The sequence below is a fragment of the Syngnathoides biaculeatus genome, chromosome 14, assembly GCF_019802595.1.
Source record: "Syngnathoides biaculeatus isolate LvHL_M chromosome 14, ASM1980259v1, whole genome shotgun sequence".
NCBI lineage: Eukaryota > Metazoa > Chordata > Actinopteri > Syngnathiformes > Syngnathidae > Syngnathoides > Syngnathoides biaculeatus.
This window is the reverse complement of record NC_084653.1, coordinates 5,348,242-5,363,136: the sequence shown is the minus strand read 5'-3', so window position 1 is coordinate 5,363,136 and position 14,895 is coordinate 5,348,242. Positions and strand designations below refer to the sequence as shown.

At 41.3% G+C, this 14,895-nt stretch overlaps 1 protein-coding gene across 3 annotated transcripts in view; it reads right to left on the bottom strand.

The window, feature by feature from the left end:
* Window positions 1–1,423: 1,423 nt before the first annotated feature.
* Window positions 1,424–14,895, bottom strand: part of LOC133512490 (aryl hydrocarbon receptor-like) — a 53,843-nt gene continuing 40,371 nt past the window's right edge. For all 3 annotated transcript variants that reach the window (XM_061842198.1, XM_061842200.1, XM_061842199.1), the window contains 5 exons: window positions 9,174–9,376; window positions 8,985–9,094; window positions 7,775–7,916; window positions 6,026–7,622; window positions 1,424–3,549 (listed from right to left, as the gene is read on the bottom strand). In XM_061842198.1, the coding sequence (XP_061698182.1) occupies window positions 3,409–3,549; window positions 6,026–7,622; window positions 7,775–7,916; window positions 8,985–9,094; window positions 9,174–9,376 (2,193 nt within the window). In that variant the 3' untranslated portion in view covers window positions 1,424–3,408. The remainder of the gene's footprint in view (window positions 3,550–6,025; window positions 7,623–7,774; window positions 7,917–8,984; window positions 9,095–9,173; window positions 9,377–14,895) is intronic.

The window sequence follows — 14,895 nt, the reverse complement described above, 5'->3', positions numbered from 1 at the left end:
GTGCTTCAACTAAATAGTCAGCAAAGGGTCTGAATACTTTTGGCTGTTTGATACTTTGGTTTTGTTTTTAAATAAATCTGTCAAAATTACAAGAGTTTGTTTTTTTCTCTGTCAATGAGGTGCTGTGGGTACATTAAAGGGGAGGGGTGGAGAACTTAAAGGATTTTAGCAAATGGCTGCAATATAATAAAGAGTGAAAAATTTGAGGGCGTCTGAATACTTTAAGTCCATGCTGTATAGTATTTTCTGATTGAGGCTTGGTCAAACACACCATCACTGATCCAAAGTCACTTCTACACAATTGGCGAAATACTTAATCGATTAGTCGACTATTCACTTGTTATGCCAATCCCTAAATGGTACCGAGATGAATTCTGGGGTGCATTTGAGAAAAGTTCAAATTTTACAAAAGCAAAGTGGCGTAGCAATGAGAGGGTCTGTGAATAGAGTGAAATCTTAAAAGGAGGAAAGAAATATATTTGCATAATGTGTACCCCAAACAATTTAACCATCCATTTTTTGGGGGGGGTCAAAAACTGTACAAATACTCTGATACTGAATGTTCATCACTCCGCCATCCGGCCAGCTGTTATTGTTAGTTGATTTTAAACGGTTTTTTTTTTTGTTTGTTTTTTTTTACTATGGTGAACTTTTACACTTCTGTGAAAAATGTCACCATCCTGACGTCTTAGATAATCTTGAGATGGATTTGTTTTATGCGACTTGAGAGTGTCTAAATATTTCTTAAAACTTCGCACGAAAAAATAATAATTTTTTTATCACAACAGTTTTCAATTTTGCAATACAATTTAAACTTTTTTTAATCCAAAGAAGTTGGCATGCAAGCAGAATTTTGAAAGTGATTGCGTTCGACAGTAATCATTTAAAAAAAAAGTACATTTCCGAGTTGCTGTCTCGCTCTGCTATCCACTACTGCGACTGGGTACTAACCTACATTTAGCTGTATCGTACTGTATTTTCTTTTCCTTCCAATACCGTCAGTTGCATTCCTTGTTGACGGAAAAAAAAGTGATGTGTAATACTTCAAACAATTGTACAGTAGTTTGTAAATTTTCTGAACATGAGCGAGAAATTCAGTGGCTCTAAAGAGGGGGAAAAAAAAGCTCAGTACAAGTCTGGTGGAATTTGGGAGCACCGGCGAGCCAAACCACTGTACGCCACTCCATGTCGAAGCAATTTTTTTTCTCTCATGGTTTTCATGCGTGTATGAGAATGTATTTTTTTTTTATTATCAGAACAATCAAAAACCCATAATTCCCACAGACTGTGAAGAAAACAAAAATTCTAAATCATTCCTCTTACCCAGGTCAGTTCAATGCATTTAACGGTGAAAATTACCCAGAGGCTAACTTTGATCAACATTGTCAACAATAAAAAATAAAGTAAAATAAAAGGGGGTGGGTGAAAATCTTCCACACTATATAATGCGAGAAATATAAAGAGTACATGAACAATTGTTTAGAAGTGATTGTGCTTTTGAGGGCGTCATCTGAAAATCGATGCCAACTTGTCTAGTTAGCATTAGTAACTTCATAAATCAAATTAAAAAAAAAAAAAAAGAATCAGGCTTTGTTTGACCTGACTGCAAAGCTGCTGCATTAAATGGCTGCTTGAAATAAAGTGCAAGATATCATCTAGCATCATTTTCTCCATATTCTATACTTCCTTTCAAACATTTAATCTCATTGTTAATTAGTTCAACAAAGAAATGAAGCACTACATTCTAGTTGTACAATGGACAACTGTTTTGTTTGCTCGCTTTTGTGTGTGTGTGTGTTTTCTTGGAGCGCCAAGATGTAAAGTGAAGCAAATAATGTTCACCTGGACACATCATTAGGGACACCTGTACCGCAGTATGCCATTTATAAACAGAAACATTCTAATGTACTTCCAACCAAAGGAGATGTTTTATTTGATTATTAGTAATCAGAAATATGCGAAACTGTGAGGGGCAGTTAAAAAGTAATGAGCCCAATTTTACCAAAGCTTTATTTATTGTAATAGAAATGCAATCTACGCAGTGAGATGAAGCTCAAAAAGTGTGGCTTTCATTGTTACTCTAGATTATAATATGTCACTTTCTCTCAATACCGCTGGTGCCAGATTTGGGGATGGGTTGGAGCGTTCCACCCAACAGAACTGATGACTTTATGAGCTCCTTTGCTTGTCATTGAGGCCTTTTTTTCACCTTTGATTCTGGACACCCGCTTTTTGTGCTCTATCCAATTTCAGCTTCCCAGTACACATTTTGAAAACGTTTAAAAATGTTTATTGCTGGTTCCCCTTCCAAAGCAAGAAATTTCATTATAGGTCTCTTCTGCAGAGAGCCATCCCTAAATGGCTGAAAGAAAGAGAACAGGCTGGAAAGAAAATAACCATTACTCAGGTATTCAAACCACAAGACGTTAAAATTCCTGAAAAAAAGAATCAACTATGAGAAGTTCAACTAAATTGGGCTAAGTACATTTTGACTGCCGCTTGTATTTTAGCAATTATCATGGATCTTTATTGTAGGATGTTACAAAGACAAAGAACGAGGGTATTCAATTACGGTGTAAATCTGGATGGACAAGCCGACTCAGGCATATATTGAAGTTCTACAACTTGTTGACAAGTTGGATCAAACAAGATGATTTAACCTTGGCAGAGGTGCATTACTTTTTGCTGCATGACCGTTGCACTTTGACATTTTTATTACATAGTAGGTTAAGGAACGTGGCAGGACCTGACTGCACCACCACATTAAATCCAGTAGAAGTATAGTGATAACTGTTAATCCTCCTCCCCTCCCAACCATCTTATACCTGATGATATCATGTCAACCATAAGTAAACAGCATGATTTCAAAATGTATTTGACTGTCCAGGTGTATCTAATGAACTGGTCGGTGGGTGTACAGTTATGTTATCAACAGGAAAATTCGAAGATATTTGTAAAACTGTGGATAAAGTAAAAGTTGCATTTCGTGCTAAAGCCTCCCTTCCTTTTTACACTTGAGTGTCTGTACATTCAGGAAACGCAGACAAATAAGTTGGCTCAAAATGTCTTGACTTATCTGCAACTTCTTCACTAAAATAAAATGGAAAAAAAAACTGAATCTGTCACATCGGTATTCATTCACATAACTCTCTAACTGCATTGCTGTAAACAAAGGACTCTTATGATAATATGACTTGAAAAGTATTACAATGATCGCTCAACCCCCTTGGCCAAAAAAACAAAACAAAAAAAACAAAACAGGACAGCATTTATTAGTTTTGTCTGTTGTCTTATCTTTGTGTCATAAGGCTGGTCCAATCTGTGTGTGTGTGTGTGTCTGTGCGCGCGTGTGCACCGGTTGTGTATGTATGAGTGTCTCTGCCCATTTGCGGTGCAAGGGACAGCTGGTCAGAGGTAGAAGCCGGTGGTTGTTGGATCAGGGAGGCCAGACAAAGTCTCCGGGCAGGGTATCTGGACAGCAGGGGGCACTGCACCATTCCCATTGGGCATTGCTGGGTAAGATGCTGTCAGGATATGGCCGTTCTCTGTCTGCACAGTCCAGGAGGTAAGAACAGAAGGCAGGAAATGATATAACTTGGTGGGTATATGATATCATGTTGACATTCACATAACTTTCTATTGATGAGCTGACAAGAGATGTACTGTACAGTAATGACATGTCATGTTCTGACACAGCCATCTATCCATTTTCCCTATCCTATCCTCACTAGGATCGCGGCTGACATTATAAAAAACAATAATTCCTCTACATATACACTGGAATTAGTGGCATGTAATTTACACTAACCTAGTGCACCTGGAGATTCTGATTCTGTTCCGGTAAGGATCACACACATTGCGAAATGCAGACAAACCCGCAAAAAAAAAAAAAAAAAAAAAAAAGACAGTTGGCCTCTCACACCACCGCATTGAGAGATTTGAATTCCCTTAAGAGGGAGACTGCATAGAGCTCGTGCACATGACGTCACCATTTTCACTGTGCCATATTGCCGGTCAAACAGAGCTGCTCGACTTTGTGGGAGACATTGAATTGGAGGAGGATATTTACAATACCCGAGACCTGTTGTGCTGTTGGTTGTCACAACAGACAATACAGATATTCAAAGAGATCATTCTACAGAATACTAGCTGTTAAGACCAGAAAAGATCCATGGATTTTGGCAATTAAACGTGATGGCTGGTGCCCAACCAAATACACACGACTGTGTAGTGATCATTTCATTTCAGGTAGGAATTATACTTAATCTCAAATGACTAATTAGTATCTATAATGCCAAGTCAACTCATTTGAAAACAATGGATATTTAAAACAAGAAAATAAACCGTCTGTTGCAAAGAGGTTTACTTGCTGCAGCGATCCGCTTCCGTGTATTTGTATGCGTTCAGACTTTTCTACGCTTTCAAACTCCTCTGTATAAATCTCGCCGATTTACTCACCAGATACATGTGTAGATCCAGTTGTCCAAGACAAGCGGAAATGGGTTAACAGTCCACTTTCTTATCAGCGAAAACATCGAGTTCAGCATTGAATAGGGGTCCTCTATGCCAGGTGTCTCTATTTTTTCCACGTACCTTCATTTATTATCACCTTCTAAATGTTTAACGGTATCGGACAAAACTCAGGGTCTCGTGCTATAAGACAAATTTTTGTTTCACCTCAACAGACTTAGCATTGAACAATGCTTTGTTTGACTGGCAATATGGCCAGTACATGCATGAGCTCTATAGGCTTTCGAGGCTGTACCAGGGCCACCTCTCCCTAAATGCCGAGCATGGATGTGTGCAGAGTGCCCCATACTCCATGAAGGGCCATGTTTTGCACTAGGGTAAGCACTTGCCTTTACATTATGCATAATGACTGTTGATATGTTGCTACCGCCAGGTGCTCCAAGTGCGGCGCAAAGAGCACAAAATTAGCATGAGCAAGGGCTGCAATGACAGCACTTGAAAACTGACAAATCAGAGAGATGCATCATATACCGTTCCCTAGCCGGCACTAGCAGAGTTCAGAGCAAATGTGTTTGCTTTTGGACTTGTCGTCTAAAATATACAAAGAATTGAAGTGAGAGTGGAAAAAAAGGCAAAACAAGGATGTGCACGCTTCACTTGAAGGTGGATTTGTTACTGAAGTAAAACTTTGTGGCAATTGCTACTCATTTGACTGGAATCTTTATCTGCAGCATGCCAAATATGAAGATTTTATCTCCACCAAAGGAGTCCTGATGACCATTTACTTTGAACATCTTTTTAATGTCCTATACAATAAATGGGTGAAAAGGGGTGGTAAAATGACCAGTTGATGGTTGGACAAAAACTTAAGCCACTAAACCTTGGGTGTACTATAGTGTCTTTGTGAGATATAATTTTACAGTACTTTATTTATACTTCCAGTTATATATTCAGTGGAACCTCGATAGAATAGACTAATTTATATCAGTGGACCGGACTGGGCATTTTAGGTCATGAAAAAAAACTTACAAAACATTAATTTTCATTGCACCATTAAATATTGCTTCAATACCATGGCAATTGGCTATTTTGGAAGCCCTCATTAGTTTGTTCGACCTAGGTTCCATGTATACTGTAGTTATATTTCTTGTATAAATGGAATGGTAGGAATAATGGTATACTCGACACTACTAAAATAATTTTCTAATTTATTATAGCAAATCAGGAACCAGGTGGAAGTATTTGATTTCTAAGTCCTTTGCTAATGCTGCCTCAATCATTTATGTTGTGTGTGTGTGTATGTGTGTGTGTGTGTGTGTGTGTGTGTGTGTGTGTGTGTGTGTGTGTGTGTGTGTGTGTGTGTGTGTGTGTGCATCGTTTGTTTGCAAGTTAAATAGGCATTCAGTAAATCACCAAAGCGTTATGGTTGCAGTGAATAAAAAAATGAAATCAAATTTGGTGTGGGAAAATTAAAGTAAACGTCCCAAGAATTACTGATTATCACCTTAAATGTGGTTCCCTGACTCGTACCAGATCTAAGTTTTTTGTTCCTTACTTTGCCATGACTGGGTTCCTGAGGCAGGTCTGAGGCCACAATGGCATAGTGGTCCAACTGCCGACAAGGTTTGCCGACTGCCAGGATTTGTTCCAGCGAGGCATTCGGAGGGGGACACTGGGACAGGCTGGTGAGGACTTGAGCCAAAGGAACTGTGATTGGCTCCTGCTGCCGCTTGTGAGTAATCCCCGGTAACGCTGAAATTGGGGACTCGGCCCTGTGCTGGAGCGTACTGCTCCCGAACACACCACTTCCGTTCATGGAATAATCCGAATTGTCAATGTTGGGCATGCTGTAATCCGTGCAGGAATCTAATGAAATGTCTGCAATAGGTTTCTCCCTGTTATTGAGACATGGACCCAGACTCTCTGTGATGCCAAAGTCCTGCCATGGTGATTTTACTGCTTTCTGCTCTGTGCTGGAGATGGCACACAGTCCATTTAAATTGTTTACCTTCTGTTTAGCATGGCGCTGCTGTGAGAGCTGGTTCTGCATCAATGGCTGTTGCTGCTGCAGGTAGCTCTGATGCGGTTGATGAAGCTCCCCGTCTAATTCTGATGTCTTGCCATTGAAAGCAGTCTGTCGGGAGTTCATGTGTTCCAGTTGTATCCCTGCACTCGTGAGAATGTCTTGGGCTGACCATTGTCGGTTTGAGGGCGCTTCAACATGCTCCATTAGGTCTCCATTAACAATTGTATTGGTTAAATGCTCACTCTGGTGGCCCCAGTTGTGTCCCCCTTTGCCAGAGCACATGCTGAGGTGCTTTTGCATTTGCTGGGACAATTGGACAATGGGAGCCTTTGACACCATGGGAGTCTTATGGTGAGGAAATTGCATTTTCACATTTGGGTCAGAGATTAGAGTACTTTCAGATACTAATACTGTTGTTGCACTTGCTGAAGGATCACAAGGTGGCACCTGTTCTTCCTGGTCTGCAGAATCAATCTTTCCTTCAATGGAGTCATAAATGTATGAAAGAATTTCATCATTGGTCAGAAGGTCATCCAAGGTGGGCACACGCTCTGGGTCGATTTCAACTCGAATCATCCTCTCATCCAACAGGAGAAGCTCCAGGTCCTCAGCGCTCAGCCCCAAACCCTCAAGAGCTCCAAATAACTCCCTGTTCGAACAGCCACCATCCTCCGAATCCAAGACACCTTGGCCTTCCAGTGACAGGGAGTCCAAAGTAGCAAGTAGTGGGTCAAAGCTGGTGCCTTGTTCTGTGATGCTTTGATTGAGATCACCATTGCTTGGTGTATCCCATCTTCTGTGAAAACCAGATTTGGAGTCAGAGAAGCCCATTTGGTCTCCAAACAAGCTGCTGTGAAAGGAGATTTTGGGCTCCAGGGCAGGCTGGCAAACATAAACTGACTCATCCTGGCTCATGAGGGCCCCTAGAAGTGAGCCTGGATCCAAACCATCCCTCAACAACCTGTCAGTCCGGCTTTTCTTTGACTTACTACCATTCTTCTCAGAAACACCATCTCTGAAGCCCGCAATGGGATGGTTCGACTGGTAAAGTAAGGCCTCACCCGTAGCGTATGTAAAGGGTAAATGCATGGAACGTTTACGCAGGTGTTCACCTCCCTCTTCATCCCTGGAAAAAGAAAATGGGTTTAATAAGTGGATACTAATTTGAGTATGATACAATTTGAGTGTCTTCAATTGTAAAACAAAAATTCCCTTTGTATTATTATATGAATAGAAATCACGTTTTTAAGTTTTAGATTTAACAGTACAGAAACATACAAGAGCGGCCTCTGGGTGGCGATGATGTAGTCGGGTTTTCCATTTTTGTAAACCAGCCGAGCGTTGGCCTGCACCCATTTCCAACGATTCTCCTTGGTGAGCAGCCTGAATACTGTCAGTCCACTCTCCCCTGTCTTCATCACTACAACAAACACATACTGTACAATCAGTATTGCTGCACCTGCTGAGCCTTGCAGGGTGGTTTGGATTCATACGCAGTCTTGTTTTCCGCGTTGACTAAAGTACATTGACCCTTGAACTGCACTGGTGAGAGTAACCTATCTGGCATCTGAATTATTCGTCCTGATAATGTGTTGGTGTTGGGTCATCTCTGATGCTTTGTTTATGCAGAGGATTTGTAGGTGCGCCCCCCCTTCCCATCTTCTTCTCTGGTAGTTCTACAGCTTTACTCAATCTGCTCCGTAATCCCCGAGGATTATGAGGAAAAGCTGTTTTAACTCTCCTACTGGGTTGGACTGGTCATCCTGAACTTTTTTGACAGGACTGTGTTCAAAATACTTGTGTTTCATGTGGACATCTCGGGAACCGCCACCGTCTACTTTTTAAGTGTTTGTTAATTTAGATCAGTGAGCCATTTAGTACCTGCCACGCAGAGAGACTGAACCTTTTTTGTTGTTGTTTTTTGATCATCACCCTGAAACAAGTTTTATCTCTCAAAATCAGTTGGATTAGCTGTGCCTCTGTACATGTCAAATTAGACTAAAAAGTAAGCAACAAAGCAAATGAAAGTTTAGGAAAAGAACAGCAACACACAAGACTTTGAGGAGCATCAGAAAGGTTAATAAGACTGAAGAAGAGCCTAAAATTTCCAGGAAAAAGAAGTTTAATGAACAATATCAACAGTCTTTACTTACAATATGGGTTTATTGCTAGCCCACTCTGTGTAATCCGTGTAATATGCGGCAACAGGCTTGGAAATGAGGCAATGAAGCCTTCAAAACTGCTTTGGCACATGGGGAACAAGCACCTGGCACCAGTATTTTTTTTTTTTTTTTTTTTTACAAAACAGCTTACCCCAAGATGGGCAAAACCCGTTGCAGAGAAATGAGCACAAGGGTCCCACTAATTATGCTGAGAATTTTATGATTTTAAAAAAATATTGCTTCATCCATTGAGCAAAAAAGGTTGGGAACCACTGATTTACATCTGTGATAACATGATTTGTGTTTTGAAATCAAATACAACTTACTTCTGACATGATTCTCTGCACAGTACAACATATCTGCTGCATGGATGAACTGATAACCAGATCCTCGTACCCGCAGTTCAGCCTCTGTGTACCCCAGGACTATCTTCCCCCTGAAGAGAATTCAGTCATAACAGGACAATCTTAAAATGTTCCATTTCCTGCATTGGAACCCAATTTTTTATAACCTACTTTGCATCACAAGCCAGCGGTGTAAAGTCCAGTTTATGTTTGGTTCTGAAGATCATGTTCTTGGTCCTGATCTCCAGAATGGATGGAGGTTGCAGAGGAGTTGCGATGGCAAAAAGTGCAAGCTGTGGTGGTGCCTTTCCCCCATTTTCTTGCCGCTGGTTCTGTCCGTGTAGAAATTTAAGCCTACCCTGGAAGTTGAGAGCCTATGAGGACAAGAAAGGTGACTTGTGATCATATTGACACAGCAGAACATGGTGGTGGATGGGGTGGTTGGATGGGGCAAGAGAAAATGTGCTGCAGTTGACAGGACTTCTAACAGCCAGATGCTAAATTCACTCGACTAGAAGTTTAGAGTGGGAGAATTTAAATGGCAAGCTGTTACATACCTACATTGAGCCATGTTAATAGCGCCAATATTCTGTGGTGGTGATTCCTTTGTACCAAATACAATGTATTACACAGCTGGGTGGTACTTTATATTTACAATAAAATCACCCATTTCCCAAAATGAGGCTTTGAATTATTTTCCAGTAATTTATTTTTTAAACTCAGCATTACCTTGTATCAACTTCCAATTTTGCTTTCACGTTATATGTTAAAAAAAAAATCATGTGAAAGCAAAAGTACTTCCTCTGAGAGAAAGTAATTTTAAATACAATCCTTAATACATTAAAATAAAACTAGGCTTTACATGATCAGGATTTTTGGGGCTGATCACTGATCAGCTTGTTTGGAAAAAAAAAAAAAAAAAAAAAAAAAGATAACCAATCTGATTACAAGATGGAGCAATGCGTGTATTTAAATGACCTGTTCATCCATCCATATTCTTAGCCGCTTATTCTCACAAGGGTCGTGGGAGTGCTGGAGCCCATCCCAGCTACCATTGGGCAGGAGGCAGAGTACACCCTGAACTGGTTACCAGCCAATTACAGGGCACATGGAGACAAACAACAGTGACACTCACAATCACACCTAGGGGGAATTTAAAGTCTCCAATCAATGGATATTTTTGTGATGTGGTAGGAATCCGGAATGCCTGGAGAAAATGGCACGAGGAAATCATGCAAACTCCACACGGGTGGGATTCAACCCTAGCCCTGAGAACTGTGACACCAACGCTTTACACCTGCATCACCGTGTCGCCTTGACCTGTTCATTTACTGTATACACAGTGCTTTGTGAAAGTATTCGCCCCCTTGAACCTTTCTCCACATTTAAGGCTTCAAACATAAAGATGGAATTTTTTTTTTTTTTCAAGAATCAACAACAAGTGGGACAAAATTCTGAAGTGGAAGGAAATTTAGTGGAAATTTTATACCCTTTTAACAAATAAAAACCTGTAAAAGGGGGCGTGCAATATTATTCAGTCCCTATACTTTCAGTACAGCAAACTCACTCCAGAAGTTCAGTGAGGTTCTCTGAATGATCCAATGTTGACTGATGATGATAAATGGAATCCACCTGTGTGTAATCAAGTCTATCCTGCACAAATCTGGCCTTTATGGAAAAGTGGCAAGAAGAAAGCCATTTAGATATCCATAAAAAGTCTTGTTTCAAGTTTGCCACAAGCCACCTGGGAGACACATCAAAAATGTGGAAGAAGGTGATCTGGTCAGATGAAACCAAAATCGAACTTTTTGGCCACAATGCAAAACGATATGTTTGGCGTAAAAGCAACACAACTCATCACCCTGAACACACATTCTCCTCTGTCAAACATGGTGGTGGCAGCCTCATGGTTTGGGCCTGCTTTTCTTCAGCAGGGAAGATGGGAAGATGAATGGAGCAAAATACAGGACCATTCTGGAAGAAAACCTGCTGGAGTCTGCAAAAGACCTGAGACTGGGACGGAGATTTATCTTCCAACAGGACAATGATCCAAAACATAAAGCCAAATCTACAATGGAGTGGTTCACAAATAAAACATATCCAGGTGTTAGAATGGCCAAGTCAAAGTCCAGACCTGAATCCAATTGAGAATCTGTGGCAGAGCTGAAGACTGCTGTTCACAAACGCTCTCCATCCAACCTCACTGACCTCGAGCTGTTTTGCAAGGAACAATGGGGAAAAATTTCAGTCTCTCAATATGCAAAAATGATAGAGACATACCCCAAGCGACTTGCAACTGTAATTGCAGCAAAAGGTGGCGCTACAAAGTATAAATGCAAGGGGGCCAAATAATATTGCACGCCCCACTTTTCAGGTTTTTATTTGTTAAAAGAGTTTAAAATAGCCAATAAATTTCATTCCACTTCACAATTGTGTCCCACTTGTTGTTGATTCTTGACAAAAACATTTGATTTTTTTTTCTTTGTTTGAAGCCTGAAATGTGGCGAAAGGTTAAAAACTTCACAGGGGCCGAATGCTTTCACAAGGCACTGTAATTGTGTGCTTAATTGCGCAAAAATATGTATTTTGAGTAAGGAATGTATCTTTGTTCATCTATTTATGCCGAGTGAGGCATAGAGACAGCCATCTATTTTCCAAGCCGCTTATCCTCACTAGGGTCACGGGAGTGCTGGAGCCAATCCCAACCGCAGGGCATATAGAGAAAGACAACAGTCACACACACAATCACACTTACGAGCAATTTAGAGTCTCCAATGAATTGAAGTCTTTGGGATGTGGGAGGAAACTGGCGTGGCATGGGGGAGCAAATGCAAACTCCTTGCAGGCGGGGCCGGGATTTGAACCTCAGTCCACAAAACTAAGACTACCACTGTAACCCGAACACCCTGGCATAGAGACATTATTATATGATCATGGTTTATTGGTTTCTGTCTGGGTGTGAAATGCTCTGGGTCTTTATGCCCTTGGCAGAGCGACCCGGGATAAATAATACACAAAGTCAGCCAGGTTCTTTTTAAGTCGTTAAAGGCAGAACTCTTCTCACCCATCCGAACATTTTTCTTGGTTTAAATTGCCTAAAATATGGATAATTAAGTACAGTACATACACACAAATTCTACATAAATTCAGTAACAAAGTATTTGCACTACATTATTGTATTACATGGAGCTTCATAGTGTGCATTAAAATGGAAACCAACTACATCCTGCATACCTATATGTATCAGCACTCCAGGTAGTTCTACAGTGCTGAGCGTTAATACTAATTTTTTGGCAAGGAAAACAAGCCCATTTACAACATCAGGCTTAAAGGTCCTGTATTTTGCAAACCAAAATTTTCTAGTATTTAGCATGTAATATTGACTCTGCGGTGCCTCATTAAAGATGTAAAATGTGAATTTTTATCGTCCACGTAATCTCCGAGTTCCTGACGTTTTTCTGCCAAGACCTGAAATGAGGTCATTAGGATTTGTCAAGCTTCTATGTCACTAGATCTCTGCGTTGTCAACTTAACAAAAATGTGAGCTGACACAAGAAAGGAAGCGGTCTTACCCAAATATGGACTAAGTGGATACAAAACTGTGTCAAACAGAAGTAGCTGTCAGAGTGGCCTTTTCTGGACCCTATTATAACAAAAACAAGGTATTTTTTTTAAATGAAATGGACACTTTTATACCAGGTCCATGTCAGAGAGTCACTCTGTGGACGTCTCAATAGCCAGAATATGAGACCTTTAAGTAGGCATGCTTTGTTACTGTTTCAATGCCACCAATGACATTGTAAACCCCCTCAGGTGGTGGCGCACTTACATTTCTTGGCTTTGTTACTCAGCCATGGGGAGTTTATTTTATGCTGCTTCCACCATTGAACTGGATACTATTTTATTAGTTTATTAAATGGGTACCATGCCTTTGGGAATGTGCAGCATGACTGACTGTGATTGCCTTTCACTGCACTCTAGTAAATTATTCCTTTAACGACATCCCTTTCATTTATTTATTATTAATCTATGATGGGACAACTTTCATGGTACTGTATTTACTGTTATATTTGCTCAAGTTCTGTAATTTAGGACTATCTGTGGAGCCACGACGGTAACAAAAATAGGTGACTGGATTAGTGAGCCAGAGGTGCCTCGCCCAGAGCCAACCAGTGCATTGCGGGGTGTTGCGGCCCAACACTCAGTGCTTGTTTTGCGGCTCGTCGGGAAGCTGCCCGCATCAGAGTTTTATTATGGGGGTCTAGTTGCCAACCAAACAGAGTTGATCAACCAATGGATGGATCCGTGAGAATGATTGACAGCTTCCTTTTGACCAATCAGTGAGCGTCATTATCTGAACTCCGTCCATACTATCCAGATCCGGAATCTTGTACCCACAAACAAAGAGAGCGCATGCTTACTTTGAATTGCGAGTGTATAATCCTGCTTACATCTGATTCGGAAATATGTTGCTTCGATGTGGCTGGGGAACGTGTAATGGAGACGAGCACTATCCATAGAAATGCAAACGGTGGATTAAGGCCTGTGTTTGATCTCATGACCAGCCGAAAGTATCGAAGATCTTCTTCTTTTCCTTTCGGCTTGTCCCGTTAGGGGTCGCCACAGCGTGTCATCTTTTGCCATCTTAGCCTATCTCCTGCATCTTCCTCTCTAACCCCAACTGCCCTCATGTCTTCCCTCACCACATCCATAAACCTTCTCTTTGGTCTTCCTCTCGCTCTTTTGCCTGGGAGCTCCATCGTCAGCATCCTTCTACCAATATACTCACTCTCTCGCCTCTGAACATGTCCAAACCATCGAAGTCTGCTCTCTCGAATCTTGTCTCCAAAACATCCAGCTTTGGCTGTCCCTCGAATGAGCTCATTTCTAATCCTATCCAACCTGGTCACTCCGAGCGAGAACCTCAACATCTTCATTTCTGCCACCTCCAGTTCAGCTTCCTGTTGTTTCTTCAGTGCCACCGTCTCTAATCCGTACATCATGGCCGGCCTCACCACTGTTTTGTAAACTTTGCCCTTCATCCTAGCAGACACTCTTCTGTCACATAACACACCAGACACCTTTCGCCAGCTGTTCCAACCTGCTTGGACCCGTTTCTTCACTTCCTGACCACACTCTCCATTGCTCTGTATTGTTGACCCCAAGTATTTGAAGTCGTCCACCCTCGCTATCTCTTCTCCCTGAAGCCTCACTCTTCCCCCTCTACTTTTCTCATTCACGCACATATATTCTGTTTTACTTCGGCTAATCTTCATTCCTCTCCTTTCCAGTGCATGTCTCCATCTTTCCAATTGTTCCTCTGCGTGCTCCCTGCTTTCACTGCATATGACAATATCATCTGCGAACATCATGGTCCAAGGGGATTCCAGTCTAACCTCATCTGTCAGCCTATCCATTACCACTGCAAACAGGAAGGGGCTCAGAGCTGATCCCTGATGCAGTCCCACCTCCACCTTAAATTCCTCTGTCACACCTAAGGCACACCTCACCATTGTTCTGCTGCCATCATACATGTCCTGTACTATTTTAACATACTTCTCTGCCACACCAGACTTACGCATGCAGTACCACAGTTCCTCTCTTGGTACTCTGTCATAGGCTTTCTCTAGATCCACAAAGACACAATGTAGCTCCTTCTGACCTTCTCTGTACTTTTCCACGAGCATCCTCAAGGCAAATAATGCATCTGTGGTACTCTTTCTAGGCATGAAACCATACTGTTGCTCGCAGATACTTACTTCTGTCCTGAGTCTAGCCTCCACTACTCTTTCCCATAACTTCATTGTGTGGCTCATCAACTTTATTCCTCTATAGTTCCCACAGCTCTGAACATCCCCTTTGTTCTTAAAAATGGGAACTAGAACACTTTTCC